Source organism: Chiloscyllium punctatum, chromosome 29 (assembly GCF_047496795.1).
Source record: "Chiloscyllium punctatum isolate Juve2018m chromosome 29, sChiPun1.3, whole genome shotgun sequence".
Taxonomy (NCBI): Eukaryota; Metazoa; Chordata; class Chondrichthyes; order Orectolobiformes; family Hemiscylliidae; genus Chiloscyllium; species Chiloscyllium punctatum.
Window position 1 is genome coordinate 72179174 of NC_092767.1, and position 16626 is coordinate 72195799.

General features: G+C 50.5%; 2 protein-coding genes across 3 annotated transcripts; one reads left to right on the top strand and one right to left on the bottom strand.

The window, feature by feature from the left end:
- Positions 1-287: 287 nt before the first annotated feature.
- LOC140454554 (uncharacterized) lies at positions 288-9864 on the top strand. 2 transcript variants are annotated; one of them, XM_072549389.1, is made up of 2 exons: positions 288-393; positions 6498-9396. In XM_072549389.1, the coding sequence occupies exon 2, from the start codon at positions 6510-6512 to the stop codon at positions 8487-8489; it is 1980 nt and encodes a 659-aa protein (XP_072405490.1). In that variant the 5' UTR covers positions 288-393; positions 6498-6509; the 3' UTR covers positions 8490-9396. The 2 variants fall into 2 exon arrangements, with proteins under 2 accessions (XP_072405490.1, XP_072405489.1); XM_072549388.1 differs by lacking the exon at positions 288-393 and adding an exon at positions 468-603 and having other exon boundaries at positions 6498-9864.
- A 613-nt stretch (positions 9865-10477) lies between these two features.
- Positions 10478-16190, bottom strand: polr1g (RNA polymerase I subunit G). The gene is made up of 3 exons (XM_072549390.1): positions 16010-16190; positions 14580-14727; positions 10478-11443 (listed from the first exon to the last, which is right to left on the bottom strand). The coding sequence occupies exons 1-3, from the start codon at positions 16104-16106 to the stop codon at positions 10846-10848; spliced, it is 843 nt and encodes a 280-aa protein (XP_072405491.1). The 5' UTR covers positions 16107-16190; the 3' UTR covers positions 10478-10845.
- Positions 16191-16626: the final 436 nt, after the last annotated feature.

The window sequence follows — 16626 nt, forward strand, 5'->3', positions numbered from 1 at the left end:
AAGATCACAGGCCTATTTGTGGGATCTTGCAGTGCACACCTCATCAGTTCCCACATCCCCATCCCAAGCAACCACCCGCTCCCGACCCTCCTCCCTTTTTCCAAAATTCCAGCTCCAAGGGTCAGTTTATTGGCTGCAAGGGGCCTCCCAGCGGTCGTGAGAGGCGCTACAGCAATGCAAGTGCACGCTTCCCAATCCCCGATGAGTGGGAGTGGAGGAACGACAAACCCAGTAGCGGGGGAACTACATCTCCCGGCAGGCGGCGCGGCGGTTGGGGGTTTGCGCATGCTCCCCTAGTGGCCGGGCTGATGGACCGGAAGTGCCTGGAACGTTGGCCCGGGAGGCCTGTATCAATTTGCAGCGTCTGTGTATCAATTTGCAGAGGGGAAGGAGGTGAGTTGTTGTGGGGCGCTCCAGCAGCTGCATATATATATATATATATATATATATAAAAAACTATATATTTTTAAACAAAATATTTTGCAAAATAGTCCCACTGCAGTCAACTTGCGAGAGCCCCAATTTTGGCTGCCCCCTGAAATCTACAAACAGAATCTTTGCGGTGGAGAATGGGGAAACTGCATGGGCCATGGCGATGACAGAGTGAGTCGGTCGAATGCTCTTCCTGCAGCTCCCATGCCCCAGGGGAATGCCTTGTAGGCGGGTGGGGGCAAGGCAACGTCTGATTGCCACTGGGGATGATCTCTAATCAACCTGTTCAGGGATGTTGTGAATAAAGGTAAAGTCTCGGGGGGGGGATTGTCAGGCTGCCGTCTCTGTGGAGAGGGAGAGGCGGCTGATGGTGAGTTTAACCTGCCACATACACCCTCTGGAGCTAGTCGGCCTCCTGCCTCAGAGGTAGGGACACTGATGGTTATTTAGAGCAGCCTTATGCATCCCTCTGGCCTGGGAGAGATTTTCCTCACCGGCCTTAAAATGGTGCCAGGAGCTTTTCTCATTCATTCATAGGATGAGGGGATCACTTTCCAGACCAGTGTTTATTGCCCATCCCTAATCGCCTGGAGGGCAGTTCAGAGTCAACCACGTTGCTGTGGGTCTGGAGTCATATGTAGGCCAGACCAGGTAAGGATGGCAGTTTTGTAGAGTCATAGAGATGTACAGCACGGAAACAACTTCGATCCAACTTGTCAATGCCGATCAGATATTCTAAACTAATCTAGTCCTATTTGCCAGCATTTGGACCATATCCCTCTAAACTCTTCCTATTCATATACCAATCCAGATACCTTTTAAAGGGGCAATTTTTTCACTGAGAGGGTGGTGCGTGTATGGAATGAATTGCCAGAAGATGTGGTGGAGGCTGGTACAATTTCAACATTTAAAAGGTACCTGGATGAGTATATGAACAGGGAGGGTTTAGAGGGATATTGGCCGAGTGCTGGCAAATGGGACTAGATTAGGTTAGGATATCTGGTCGGCATGGACAAGTTGGACCGAAGGGTCTGTTTCTGTGCTGTACATCTCTATGACTCTATATGCAAGTTAGGGTGGATTGGCTGTGCTAACTTGCACCATAATGTACAGGTTAGGTGGGTGAGCCACGGGAAATGCAGGGTTATAGGGATGGAGCTGGGTCTGGGTGAGATGCTCTTCGGAGATTGGTGTGCACCTGTTGGGTCAAGTGGCCTGTTTCCACACGGTAGAGATTCGATTTGATTAAGGTGGATTACAATTCCCAAAGGTCAGGCTGCATCCGAGGAGCAGGAAAATCAACGTTTTGGGCAAAAACCCTTCATCGGAAATGAGGCTGTGAGCCAAGGTGGTGGAGATAAATGGGAGAGGGAGGGGGATGGGCTGGGGGGGGTAGATAGCTGAGAGTGTGATAGGTGGATGAAGGTGGGGATAATGGTGATAGGTCAGAGTGGAGTTTGGAGCTGTGCTTTTCTAGCACCACACTCTTGAACCCCAATATTTAAAAGGCATCTGGATGGGAATATGAACAGGAAGGGTTTGGAGAGATATGGGCCAGGTGATGGCAGGTGGGACTACATTAGGTTGGGATATCTGGCTGGCATGGATGAGTTGGACCAAAGGGTCTGTTTCCATGCTGTACATCTCTATGACTATAAATGCTGTAATTGTACCAGCCTCAACCACTTCCTCTGGCAACTCATTCCATACACACACCACCCACTGCGTGAAAAAGTTGGCCCTTAGGTCCCTTTTAAATTTTTCCCCTTTCACCCTAAACCTATGCCCTCTAGTTCTGGAATTTCCTTCCCTAAACGGCAATAGTGAAGCAGGTAGGTTTTTCTAACAGTGGGTTGATGGTCATTTGATTCTTAAATTCAGCATTTTAAAAAAAAAATTGAATTCAACTTTCACCATTTGATAACATGGGATTTGAACCCAGTGATAATACCACTAGGCCATTACCTCCCCAGTCATTGTAATGAGTGTGAATGAGCCATACCATAACTTTGAAGGATTACAGTCATGATTAGACTCTGAAATTGGGGGAGGCAGTGGCTGAGTGTATTATCGTGAACTGTTAATCCAGAGACCCAGGTAATGTTCCGGGATCCCAGGTTCGAATCCTTCCATAGCAAATGGTGGAATTTGAATTCAATAAAAACATGGAATTAAGAGTCTTAATGATGAACCATGATTCTACTGTGGAATTTTTTTTAAATTTGGAATTCTTTTTAATTCATTCATGGGATGTGGGTGTTACTGGCTAGACCAGCATTTATTACCAGGTTGTTACCTGGGTGTCTGGATTAACAATTTAGCGATAATACCATTAGGCCATCACATCCTCAATAATTGGGCTTAGATATATGGTGATCTGATCTCTAGGCCCGGCCTACTCTTTCTCTCCCAGCTCACCCAATCCCACTCCCCTCTCCTGAGGTTTAGCCCTCTGGATTAACTTGGTGCCTCCTGCCTCTGAGGATTGACCTCTGCAACACTCACCACGGAATGTAAAGAGAAATATCAATGGGGAGTTTAAAATCTTCGAATTAGGGGCAGGAATAGGTCACTTGGCACCTCAAGTTTGTTCTGCCATTCAGTAAGATCAGGGCTATGGCCTGTACTGTATTCTCTGTAGTTCTGAAGGACCTGAAGCGATCTCGTTGACTTGCAATGTTCTCAAAGGGATCGACACAGTAAGTTCATGAGTTATATTTGTCCTTGCTGAGGAGTGAACGCAGCCCTTAGGACCAAGATGAGGAGGGATCTCTTTACTCCAAGGGTGATGAATCTTTTGAATCATGTATGCCCAAAGTGGAAGCTCAGTTATCATGTACATTCGAGATGGAGATGAATGGATTTCTAATCCATAATGATGTCAAGAGTTATGGGAAGTGTGGTGTACGAGGCAGATGATTGAGAATGCTGAGCAGGCACATGGGGCTGAATGGTCTCCTCCTCCCACGATCTGATTACCCCACATTGTCTCCTACCCCTGATAGGTTCTTGATAACTAAAGGGGGTAAACATCCTACTTCTGCCTTGAAAATATCCAAGGGCTCAGCTTCCAGTGCCTTTTGAGGGAGAGAGTTCCAAAGTCTCATGTGAGAAACAGTTTCACCTTATCTCGATTTTATTTTTAAACAGTGACCGAAGTTTCAGATTCTCCCACAAGGGGAAACATCTCCTCCATACTGGGTTATAGTTCTGGCACTTCCTCCATTTAAAAAGAAATGTACAGCTCAGCCTGTCTAGCCTCATAAGCCAAACTACCCTTCTTAAAAATTCATTCACAGCACATGGACTTTACCAGTTTCCTCATTTCCTCTCTCCCCACCTTACCCCAGTTCCAACCTGCCAGCTCAGCACCATCCTCATGACCTGTCCTACCAGCTAAACGTCCTTCCCACCTATCCACTCCACCCTCCTCTCTGACCTCCCATTTATCCCTCCACCCAGAGGCTCCCTGCCTCATTCCTGATGAAGGGCTGTTGCCCGAAACTTCAGTTTTCCTGCTCCTCGGATGCTGCCTGACCTGCTGTGCTTTTCCAGCACCCTCTCATCTTGACTCTGATCTCCAGCATCTGTAGTCCTCACTTTCACCTATGTGGATATCACTGGCTGGGCCAGCATTTATTGCCCAAAGGGCAGTTCAGAGTCAACCCCATTGCTGTGGGTCTGGAGTCACATATCAGCTAGGGATTCTGTATTCTGTACCAGTATTCTGTAAAGGACATGAGTGACCCAGATGGGTTTTTCCAACAATGGATTCATGGTCATCATTAGACTCTTAAATCCAAATTTTTATTGAATTTAATTTTAACCATCTGCTGTGGTGGGATTTGAACCTGGGTCCCCAGCACATTGGTTCGTTCTCTGGATTGATAGGCTAGCGATAATACCACTTGGGTGTCAAACTCATCTAAAATGAGAATAACACAAAAGGTGCCTTCTCTGTCACTGAGGAAGGTTCAAGAAGCAACTTAACAGTGCTCTAATTTGTAACATTGGCAGCGGTGGGATTTGAACCCATGTCTCCAGAGACTGAAGCCCAAACCCAGGGCCTTACACTGCTCAGCCTCTTCGGCAGCTACAGCCACATCCTGTGAATGAATCCTTTAAAAGCGGGTGGCTGATCTCATAAGATTTGGCTTGTATCCACTGGGAGTTCCGAAGAGCAAGAGGTGACTTTATTCCAAAATCAGTCTCATAAACTTTCCCTGAATTGTTCCCAGTGTATTTACTTCCTTAGATAAGGTCACTGACATTGTATACAGTACTCCAGAGGTGATCTCACCAGTATTCTCCACCACTGAAGTTAAACTTCCCGAATTTTATGTTTTATTCTTTCTGTAATTAGTGTCGGTATTCTGTTAGTTTTTCTAATTACTTGTTGTACCAACACTGTAGCCTATTACGACCCATTCTCTCGGGTACTCCGATCCCAAGTTCTGCGATCTGTGTGCACGAAGAATGAAATCACAGCAGTATCAGACACTGCAGGACGCAAGTTCAGATACACGCCTCAAATTCAGGGTGGTCCTGGCAAGTCTGGGTTAGGTGGTCACCCTTCCTGACCCCTGTAACCTCCTGCAGCCCTAATCATGGTCCAAAATCTCTGCATGCCTCTAATTCCTGCCTTGTGGAACATCCCTGATTTTCTTGGTTCTACCATTGGCCTTCTACTGCCAAGGCGTTAAATTCTGGGGTTTCTTAAACCTTTCCACCTCTTGTCTTTTAAAGAAACGGCCTAAAACACCTACGAAACTCTGTCAAGCTAACATCTCCTTGTGTGACTTGGTGTCAGTTTGTGTCTGCTTGTCCTTTCCCGGAAGTAACTTGGGATTTTTAAATTTTATTCGTGGATGGGAAATGCACGTCACTGGCTAGGCCATTGTTTATTGCCCATCCCTAACTTCGAGAGGGCAGGCAAAAGTCAGGAGTCAAGTGTTAGCCAGACCAGATAAGGCTGGCAGAGCTTTAGAAAGTACAGAGGAATCTTGATTATCCGAGCGGGGAATATTTCATTCAGTTAATCAAATTCCGGATCTTTGAACGCCGGCTCACATAATTTAGCCGAACATCAGGACCTTCCGATCTTGCCAGATAATCCGATATTCGAGGTTCCTCTGTACTTGGAAGAACATCTGAAGTGTCTTAATATTCAAGGCTATGCGTCTGGAATGAGAAAGTGGGGCTAGTGTCCTTTTGATGGTACAGACTCCCTTCCGTACTGTATGAGTTGATTCCCTTCCCTAAAGGACATAGAAAACCACACAGGTTTTTACTACACTCAACACCCATTGCCATTAAACTGACTTTTTAATGCCAGAATTTGTTTTGTATTGAATTCAAATTACACCATTCATGGGATCTAAACCAACTCCCCCTGAACATTCTGTAGTTTTGATAAAGGGTCAGTGGACCCAATAGGATGGTTTTATTTTCTCACCACAGATGCTGCCAGTAATTTCAGTTTTCAATTCATTCATTCATGGGATGTGGGCATCTCTGGCTAGGGCAGCATTTATTGGAATTCAAATTCCCCTATCCACTGTGGGATTTGTACCCAGGTTCCCAGAGCAGCATTTAATACCCCATGCCTAATAGAGTCAACCAAATTGCCATGGGCCTGGAGTCACATACAGGCCAGCCCAGGAAAGGATGGCCATTCCCTTCTCTACAGGGCATGGGTGAGGCAGATGGGTTCTACTGCAACAATTGACAATAGATTCATGGCCACCATTAGACTCTTAATTCCAGATTTTTAATTGAATTCAAATTGCACCATCTTGCCACGGCAGGACTTGAACCTGGGTGTCCAGAACATTATCTGGGTCTCTGGATTAATGGTCCAGTGATAGTAGCACTAGGCCCTCCTCTTCCCTTAGAGAGACCTTGGGGTGCAGGTTCGTAGGAAGAGGTTGAGTCTGTAGGAACAGGTCGAGTCTTCAGGAATGTTGGAGATGAAGTGAAAGTTTTCTTACGGGGGGGGGGGGGGGGTCAGAGATGTTTTCTTCTGGGGGAGTGTACTAAGTGTGGCACATGTGGTTGTGTTACAGGTGGCGGGCAGGATGCAGCTGGCCAGACACAGCGACCACGTGTTACAGCAGTTGTGCTGCCAGCTGGAGTATGGCTTCCTTTGCGACTGCTCCATCACAGTGGGTGACGTACACTTTCGGGCGCACCGCGTGGTGCTCGCAGCCTGCAGCTCCTATTTCCACAAGCTCTTTGTGAATCAGCCGGGGGAGGCGTCCCAGGTGTGCCTGAGCTCGCAGGCCGTCAGCCCTGACCACTTCGACCTGATCCTCCAGCTGATGTACACCGGCCGCCTGGTGTCCTTGCCCTCCGACCCCGACCAGTTCCGGGCCTCCCTCAACTTCCTGAAGCTCTACGGCGCTCCCCGCTTCTCCGCCGGGGGCAGCGAGGAGGCGGCAGTGGCTCCTCCTCAGGTCTCGGAGGGTGGCAAGGGCGAGCCGCTGGTCTTCGGGGTGGAGCTGCGGCCCTGGGACAGGAGCAGGCCGGAGGACACCACAGAGCAGCAGCAGCAGCAGCAGCACCAACAGCAACTCCCAGTCACCGTCAAGTCCGAAACGCCGGAAGGGCCGTGGGGGGAGGGTGTGGAGGGTCCGCCCAGTCCCCCCAGGCTGTGCTGCCCCCTCTGCGGCCTGGCCTTCGAGCAGCCCCGCGGTTTGCAGGAACACCTCCCCGGCTGCCTGCGTGGGAGGGGCCAGGGCTGGGGTGCAGGGAGCGGCCAGGGGGCAGACCCACGCAGCCCCACCCCCGAGGTGAAGCAGGAGGCACCCGAGAGGAGGTGGGAGGGGGATGGAGGCCTCCCTGAGGAGCAGGGGGCCGGTGGCATGAAGAGGCTGAAGGTGGAGGCCCCCGAGCAGGAAGAGGTGGGGACCCCAGGGCAGGGGAACCCCCTGCTGCTGGAGCTCAGCGGCATCACGGTGGTGAGGGTGGGTGGAGGAGGGGAGCCAGAGGCTGGGGTCTCCCCGGGGTTGGGCCCCCCAGAGGACTATGAGCTGGAGGAGGGCGAGGTGCGTTTCCCGGGCGACGACGACCTGGTGCTGGAGAACCCGGAGGACGACGACGACGACGACGAGGGCTCCTTCAGCAGCTCCAGCGAGGGAGAGGGCAGCACCTCCAGCTCAGACAGCCCCAGTCCAGTGCCCAGTGAAGACGAGGGGAGGCCTCGCGCCCGGGTCCCGGGGAGGGCGTGGAGCTGCCAGGCCTGCTGCCCGGCTGAGGGGAGAGCCCCGGCTCGCAGCCAGACCAAGGCCCAGGGGAAGGCGGAGTGTGCCCGTGCCCCCTCACAGTGCTGCAGGACAGAGAGTGGCGTGTGCCACGCTCGGCCCAACGGCAGGCAGCAACCCAGCCACCCGGGGTGGGAGAGGACCCCGGTGTTGGACCACGCGCTGTCCAGGGGGGCAGTGCCTGGGCGTGGCAAGAAAGGGCAGAAAGCGGCCAAGCAGTCACGGGCGCCTGGCCACAAGAAGGGCACGGAGGCCGGGCAGGGGAAGCAGCAGCAGCGGCGGCGTCCCGCCAAGACCGTGACCTCCGGGCCTGGCAAACACAGTGGGCCACGCAAACACTCCTGCCAGATCTGCGGCAAGGCCTTCCTGCAGCGAGGCCACTTGGCAGAGCACACGGCCACCCACAGCGAGGTTGGGAGGTTCACGTGCCGGGCGTGCGGGCAGGAGTTCCCGAGAGAGCTCGAGCTGCGGCTCCATGCCACCACCCACGCCGGCGACTCCCGCTACGCCTGCCGGCTGTGCGGCCAGGGCAGCTACCGCAAGCACGGCCACCTGCGCCACATGGCCAGCCACCTCTCCCGGGGCCAGGTCCTCTGCCGGGTCTGCTTCGAGATCTTCCGGGGCGCGCCAGAGCTGGAACGGCACCTCGAGAGCCACCTCTACCCCTGTGGGACGTGCGGTGAGAAGTTCAAGCGCAAAAAGGATGCGGCGGCACATTCCACCAGCTGCTGGATGAAGAAACTGATGACCTCAGAGCTGGACAGGCCCTCGAATGGTCAGAGGAATGTGGACTGACCGTCTCACCTTCCCTCCCATAACCAAGGACTCTGTGTCACACCCAATCTTCTGTTGCATTGTCGCTTCCTGGGTGAGCCACATGGGGGCTAAAGATCCCAGTTTTGATATCTGGACCCATTTCTGAATTAGTCTCTTGTGGCCAGGACTGTGGTAGATGGATGGACAGGGTTGGTTCCAGTGGATATTCAGCCACAGTTTTCCATTCCCCATTGCAGTACATCTTGCTCCTTGTTTGGGTTGGAGCGTGGGGATGGCAGAGAACAGGACCAGGTTGCCTGATGGTATTGGGATTCAAGAGTGGGAATAATCCAGTACACCTCCATAATGCCCAATCTGCAAACGACTACCTCAAGCAACGTTTCTCACTCCATTGTCTTCCTGCTCCTTCCATTCAAACCTTCACCATCTCCCCCCCCCCCCCCTCATTTTGTATGAGAAAACCCTCTCGTTTTAAGGGCAGAAGTGATCCCACAATCAGCAGGATTGGAAACCAGCGATTTAGAGGGAGCTTATTGGGATGTTAAGATTCAGTGTTAGACTAGGGCAGGATCAAAATCCAATCACCCCAGCCCTGCAAAACCAACACTTTCGATGCATCTCCTTCTGCATCCGAACAAAGTGTGCAAGCTGGAGGGAAGCTGGGAGTCAACAGGAAAATCAGTGCCAAATCTGCAAAAGGCAGCAAGTGGAGGGAGGCACCACATGGTTAGTGGCCATTGTCTGATCTCCAATAGCTGCTCAGGTATTGGGACAGTAAAGGGCTGTTTGATTATCGACGTTTGGAGATTTGAAAACCCACAGTTTGGGTTTCCAACAGTATTGGTTTATAGACTTGAGTTTTGTATGCTGTCTTCTATTAATTGGAAGGTCTTAAGATCAGTGTACAAATAATTAATTAAAATGATTCTTAACAATAATGATTTATTCCTGGGTTCTTTAAGCTTTGAACAAAAGGTGTTGGTGACATTACCTGTGAAAGAGTGAAGACGTTGAGCTGAGCATTGCTGTGGTCCAGCTGCAGTGATGTCCTCTTTAATAGACTGTCTCAAGGGTAATAACAAAACTGAGCATCCCTCAAAATGTAGCTCCCTCACACTAGGCTCACTGCTTGCTTTGAGTATTTTATTAATCTTCTGGTCTACACTGCTTCTCCATGTCCTGTACCCTTACTAATTATTAATAACGATTCTTCCTTCTCCCCAGCAAGAAATATTGGTCTTGTCAGCAACACCCACAACCCCAAATAAATACCGACCTAGGTAACCACTGATCTGACTAGGACCTTGAGAGTGATATTATCGCCGGACTGTTAATCCGGAGACCGGGGTAATGTTCTGGAGATCCAGGTTTGAATCCTACATGGCAGATGGTGGAATTGGAATTCAATAAAAATCTGGAATTAAGAGTTCTAATGCTGGCCATGATTGTTCAAAAAAAAACCCATCTGGGTCACTAATGTCCTTTAAAGGAAGGAAACTGCTATCCTTACCTGGTCTGACCTACACCTGACTCCCGACCCACAGCAACGTGGTTGACTCTGAACTGCCCTCTGGGATGTTAGGGTTGGGCAATAAATGCTGCCCTAGCCAGTGAAACCCTTATCCCACAAGTGAATAAAAAAGAAATTCCCATTTCTAGCAAAAATAAATATTCAAGTCTGTGTTTGACAATGATCCAGACTCTATCCAAACACCAACAATCCTGAGAAAAAAATCCACATTTCCATTTTATATGGGAGACCCCTTATTTGGAAACTGTGCCAGAATTTCTCCGCAAGAGGGAAGGTCTCTGCAGCATCAGAATCATCTCCCTCTGAATCATCTTTTGATGCCTGTCAGGATAGGCCCAGCCTTTCCCATAAGGCAGATCCCTGCAGTGGAGTCAACCTCTGTTTAAACAGGGCTGGATCTTGCCTGTCTTAGTTACCCAACACTTGGCTGGAGAGACCCCAGCACAGCAGAAACGAAGGAGAAAGAGTCAGTGTGTTCAGCCTTGACTGCTACAATTCTGTATTCCAAATGACAGATTTATTCTTCTTTTTAAAAAAAAAATACACATTCTTCAGTATACAAAAGGATTGCATGGGGGACAGGTGTTGCAGTCTCAAAAGGAGGATGTTCTGGAGAGTGCTGAGTACAGAACAGCACGCTTCTGCGTCTCGACAGAAACCTGGGTCTGCTTTCACTTGAAATCTTCCAACACCTTGGAATTCTCAAATGTGCACTCGGACAGAAAAGGACAGTTTCTTAAATACATCGCAGTTCAGCATAGCCTGTTTACCATACAGTTTACTGTAAATGGCTTGACGTAATCTTTCTGAATGGGTAATGTCCTCAGGAGTTCCAGTGAACAATTAAGATTTATGCTTCTTTTTCTTCTTGTGACTCTTACTCACCTTGGGGGGCGCAGTCTGTGGGATCTCTCTCTCTTTCCTCCTCCTCTTCTCCTGCTTTCGGTTCTTGGGTCCTGGCATCTCAGTCTCGGAGTGTTCGAAGCTAGCTTCCTCCTGGTCTCGTTTGCTCTTTTTCTTTCTCGGAGTGCCGGCCACTGCTGTATGGTCAGGCTCGTCCCCACTGACTGCTACCTTTCCTTTCAGCCGCTTCCTCCTCTTGGCCTTCGGCTCCCCTGTATCGTCGCGCTCCGGTGGGGTGGCTGTTAGCCGGCAGGGTGAGGCAGCACCAAAAGGCTGGAACCTCAGCTTCAGGCCTGGCGGGATGCTGGGAGCTGGACTGGTGGGGATAGAGCGTGGCTCACTGCTGCCAGTGTCCTCCCAACTCTCGCCAATAGTGACAGAACCTGCGAATGGCGGGCAGCCCTGTGTGCCTGATGGGAAGACCAGGCAGACTCCTCCTGCTCCTCTGGGCGTGCCAAACACGTTATAAAGTTTGTCCTTGCACCTCTTCGACCGAAGAGTCTGAAAACCAACCAACGGGATCTTCCTTCCAGAGAAACTGAAAGAGCGGAAAAGAAACGAAAATACTGGGGAGTTAGATCCAACTACAAATACAATCACATCTCTCTCTGCTCTGAAGTGCCAAGTAACCAACGTGTGTTTATGTAGTGCCTTTCAAGCTAGTTGGACATCCCACAACACAGCCATGAAATGCTTTTCACGTATCGTTACTGTTGTAGGAAACACAGCCGTCAGTCTGTGCACAGCAAGCTCCCAAAAAATAAAGTGACGTTTACTGGACAAATCCTTTTGATGACATTGAGTATTAGCCAGGGCACTAGGGAGAACTCCCTTGTTCTTTGGATTAGTGCCATGGGCCCTTTTGCATTTATAAAATTATATCAAAATTACATAATCCCTACAGTGTGGGGGCAGGTCATTTGGCCTACTGAGTCCACACCGAGCCTGTGAAGAGCATCCCACCCAGACCCACCCCTTTACCCTATCCCTGTAACCCTGCATTTCCCGTGGCTAACCCACCAAGCCTGCACATCCCTGGGCACGACAAGACAGTTGAGCACAGCCAATCCACCCTAACCTGCACATCTTCGGATTGTGGAAGGAAACCAGAGCACATGCAGCACTCCCTTTGCAGTACACAAACCATTCTGAATGAAGAGTGGGAAGTGCTATAGCTAACACCCATTTAAGTAAAAACCAAAAGAAAGTGCTGGAAAATTTCAGTAGGTCTGGTAACATATGTGGAGAGAAATCAGAGGTAACAATTTGGGTCAAGTGACCCTTCTTCAGAATACAAGCGCTATAGCTGACACCCACTCAAATAACTTATCCTTTCAGGTGACCAGACATTTGTCAACCATTCATCTCTGCCCATGAGTACAGGAGTTGGAAGGTCATATTGTTGCTGTAATGAACCTTGGTTAGGCCACTTTTGGAATACTGCATTCAGTTCTGGTCTCCCTGCTATAGGAAGGATGTTGTGAAACTTGAAAGGGTTCAGAAAAGATTTACAAGGATGGTGCCAGGGTTGGAGGGTTTGAGCTACAGGGAGAGGCTGAATCGGCTGGGGCTGTTTTCCCTGGAGCGTTGAAGGCTGAGGGGTGACCTTTTAGAGAGGTTTATAAAATTATGAGGGGCATGGATAGGATAAATAAACAATGTCTTTACCCTGGGATGGGGGAGTTCAGAACTAGAGGGCAGAGGTTTAGAGTGAGAGGAAAAAGATATAAAAGGGACCTAAAGGGCAACTTTTTCAAGCAGAGTGTGATGAGTGTATGGAATGAGCTGCCAGGGGAAGTGAGGGAGGCTAGTACAATGACAACATTTCTACTACAAGCCCACCTCCTCCCACCCTACCATCTGTAAAATCACCAAGCCTTATTCCCAATTCATCCGCCTCTGCTGCATCTGTTCCCAGAATGACCAATTCCATCTTAGAAAATTACAGGTGGCCACCTTCTTCCAAGATCGCAATTTCCCTTCCCACGTGTTCGACGGTGCCCTCCAGCCCATCTCCTCCACTTCTCACACCACTGCCCTTGAACCCACACCTCCCAACCCATCAAGGACAGAACCACTCCCCAGTTCAAATCTTTCACCCCACCAACCTCTGCAAACATCGCATCATCCTACACCACTTCTGCTACCTCCAAATGGACCCCACCAAAGATATATTTCCTTTCCCACCCCTATCAGCGTTCCGGAAAGACCATTCTCTACACAACTCCCTCGTCAGGTCCATGGCCCCCACCCCACTCCTGGCACCTTCCCCAGCCACCGCAGGAAGTGCAAAACCTGCACCCACACCACTCCCCTCACCTCCATCCAATGCCTCAAAGGATCCTTCCACATCCGTCAGGAATTTACTTGTACCTCTCCCAATGTCATCTACTACATTGCACCCGATGTAGTCTCCTTTACATCGGGGAGACAGGACACCCTCTTGCAGATTGTTTCAGACAACATCTCTGGGACACCTGCACTGACCAACCCCATTGCCCTGTGGCTGAACACTTCAACGTCCCCTGCCACTCCAAAGACATGCAGGTCTCGGGCCTCGTCCGCCGTTAAACCATTACCACCCGTGCCTGGAGGAAGAACGCCTCATATTTCACCTTGGGACCCTGCAACCACATGAGATCAATGTGGATTTCAACAGTTTCCTCATTTCCCCTCCACCCAGATCATCTTGGTCCCAAGCCTCCATTTGGCACTGCCCTCCAGACCTGTTCATCACCTTTCCCATTTACCCACTCCACACCCCCCGACCTATCTCCTCCTTCCTCACCTTCAGCCACCTATTGCTTTCTCAGCTACCTTGCCCCCAACCCCATCCCCCTTCCATTTATCTCTCAGCACCCCAAGTCCACGACCCTCATTCCTGATGAAGGGCTTTTGCCCGAAGTGTCGATTCTCCTGCTCCTCGGATGCTGCCTGACCTGCTGTGTTTTCCAGCACCGTACTCTCGACCCTGAACATTTGAAAGGCGTCTGGAAGAATATATGAATAGGAAGGGTTTAAAGGGATATGGGCCAAGTGCTGGCAAACGGGATGAGATCAGTTTAGGAAATCTGGTCAGCATGGGTGGGTTGGACCGAAGGGTCTGTTTCCGTGCTGTACGGCTCTATGACTGGGTGGCTTGCTCAGCCATTTCAGAAGGCCATTGAAATGTGGGTCTGGAGTTAGGTACAGACCAGACCAGACAAGGGCAGGTGTCCTTCCCTAAAAAAGGCTTTCGTGAATAAGGTGTATTTTACCACAACTAACGATAATTTTGTGATCGCCATCACTGGGACGAGCTTCCACTTACAGATTTTATTCTGAACTTACACCAGATTTGAAACATTAACTCTATTGCTCTCCGCAGATGCTGGTAGATGTGCCTTTTCCTTGTTTGTGATTTTTAGTTGAATTCAAGTTTCACAAGTCCTGACAGGATTCAAACCGGTTTTCCCAGGCCTCTGGATTACTACTGTGCCACCATCTTACCCCTTCATGAGTATGTGACTAAGTGTTATCATAACATTGCTTTAAAACGAGAGACAAAAACTGCAAATGGAGGAAAAGCTCAGCAGATCTATGAAGAGAAATCAGAGTTAATGTTTTGGGTGCACTGACCCATAGAGATTTTAAAACGAGAGGTTCGCAGGTCATTCAATGCTCTGCGGGCTCACCTATGTGGATCGAAGTCCGTGGGTGCTTTGATGAGCCACAGTTCTGTGGAGGGGTCGTTCACTTTCTCCGGCTTGAGCTCACATGATGTTGCCTGTGGACATGGGGTAAATTCCGATGGACACTGAAACTTTGTCACCCTAGCAGGCCCTGAAAGGACAAGTAAAACAGCCTCAGTCTTTAAGTCAAAGACAGAAGTGGCTGGAGAGAAACTCAGCAGGTCTGGCAAGAGAAAGCAGAGTTGACATGGAGTGCAGCTCTGAAGAAGGGTGACTGGACTCAAAATGTAAAGAGACAGCAAAAGGAGTGAGAGTTTGCAGCCAACACAGGAGGAGGAATCATACAACACAGAAACCGACCCTCCAGTCCAACTACTCCATGCCAACCATAATCCCAAAATAAACAGTCCTACCTGCCTGTTCAGTCCATATCCCCCCAAACATTTCTCACTCAAGTAGTTATCTAAATGTCTTTTAAATGTTGTAACTGTACCCGCATTCACCACTTCCTGTGGATGCTCATTCCACAGACGAACCACCCTCCATGCAAAAACAAAAGGTGACCCTTGTCTTTTCTAAGTCTCTCTCCCTTCGTCTTAAAAACACACCTCCCTAGTCTTGAAATCCCCCACCCTAGGGAAAAGACTTTCCTTCAATCACCTTATATACGCCTCTCATGATTTTATGAACCTTTGGAGGTTTCTCATCCGTCCCTTTTCTGTCTCCCAAGTGAATAAGGGATTTGGGGTCCATCCCCATTAACAGTCCCCACCCCCCCAGGGGAGGGTGTCAGTCCGTCCCCATTAACAGTCCCCCCCCCAGGGGAGGGTGTCAGTCCGTCCCCATTAACAGTCCCCCCCCCCCCCCCCCCCAGGGGAGGGTATCAGTCTGTCCCCATTAACAGTCGCCCCAGGGTAGGGTGTCAGTCCGTCCCCATTAACAGTTCCCCCCCAGGGGGAGGGTGTCAGTCCGTCCCCATTAACAGTTCCCCCCCAGGGGGAGGGTGTCAGTCCGTCCCCATTAACGGTCCCCACCCCCCAGGGGAGGGTGTCAGTCCGTCCCCATTAACAGTCCCCCCCCCCCCCCCCCCCAGGGGAGGGTATCAGTCTGTCCCCATTAACAGTCGCCCCAGGGTAGGGTGTCAGTCCATCCCCATTAACAGTCCCCCCCCAGGGGGAGGGTGTCAGTCCGTCCCCATTAACAGTCCCCCCCCAGGGGGAGGGTGTCAGTCCGTCCCCATTAACAGTTCCCCCCCAGGGGGAGGGTGTCAGTCCATCCCCATTAACAGTCCCCCCCCAGGGGGAGGGTGTCAGTCCGTCCCCATTAACAGTCCCCCCCCCAGGGGGAGGGTGTCAGTCCGTCCCCATTAACAGTCCCCCGGTCCCGGTGCCTCCATGAGGCGGGTGAGCAGGGCTCGGCCTCGGGCTCCTCACCTGGTAGCGGCTCCAGGTGGCGGCCTCGGGGCGGTGTGTCAGGGCTCTCGATATCACTCCCCTCGCTGCTGGACACGGCCCAGCGCTCCCGCTCCATCCCGTGGCCGAGGCGGCGGCGGCGGCGGCGAGGACCAGGGCCGTCTCCCCGGGCAACCACGTGCCGACCTTTGACCCGACCGAACCATCGCTCACCCAGTGGGGGAGAGGGGGGGGAGTTCAAGTCTTGCCTTTTCCCCCATGTCGACAATATCAACATTTACAACCAACCCTACACCGCGGAACAAACTTTTCTCGGTTTATAAACTTCTCTTAAATACAGCGGACGGCGTTCCCAGCCTCTGACAACGTTTATTTAGATTCAGCACAAACGTCCACCCCCCTCAGCTCCTAATGAAACAATCTCCAGCTCCCTCACTTGTCCACCTCCATCGAACTGACTCATATCTCTCTTACCGAAGAAAAACGTCTACATCCGACACGTGTTTCATAATATTAATGATTATTATTGTTAAGTTGGGCTCACAATGTAATTTCAGCTGTTCACAAAATGTATTTGCTGTATATTCTTATCATCATCTGTTCCCCCCTATAAAAATGGAATGGTGCAGCCTCAAGGG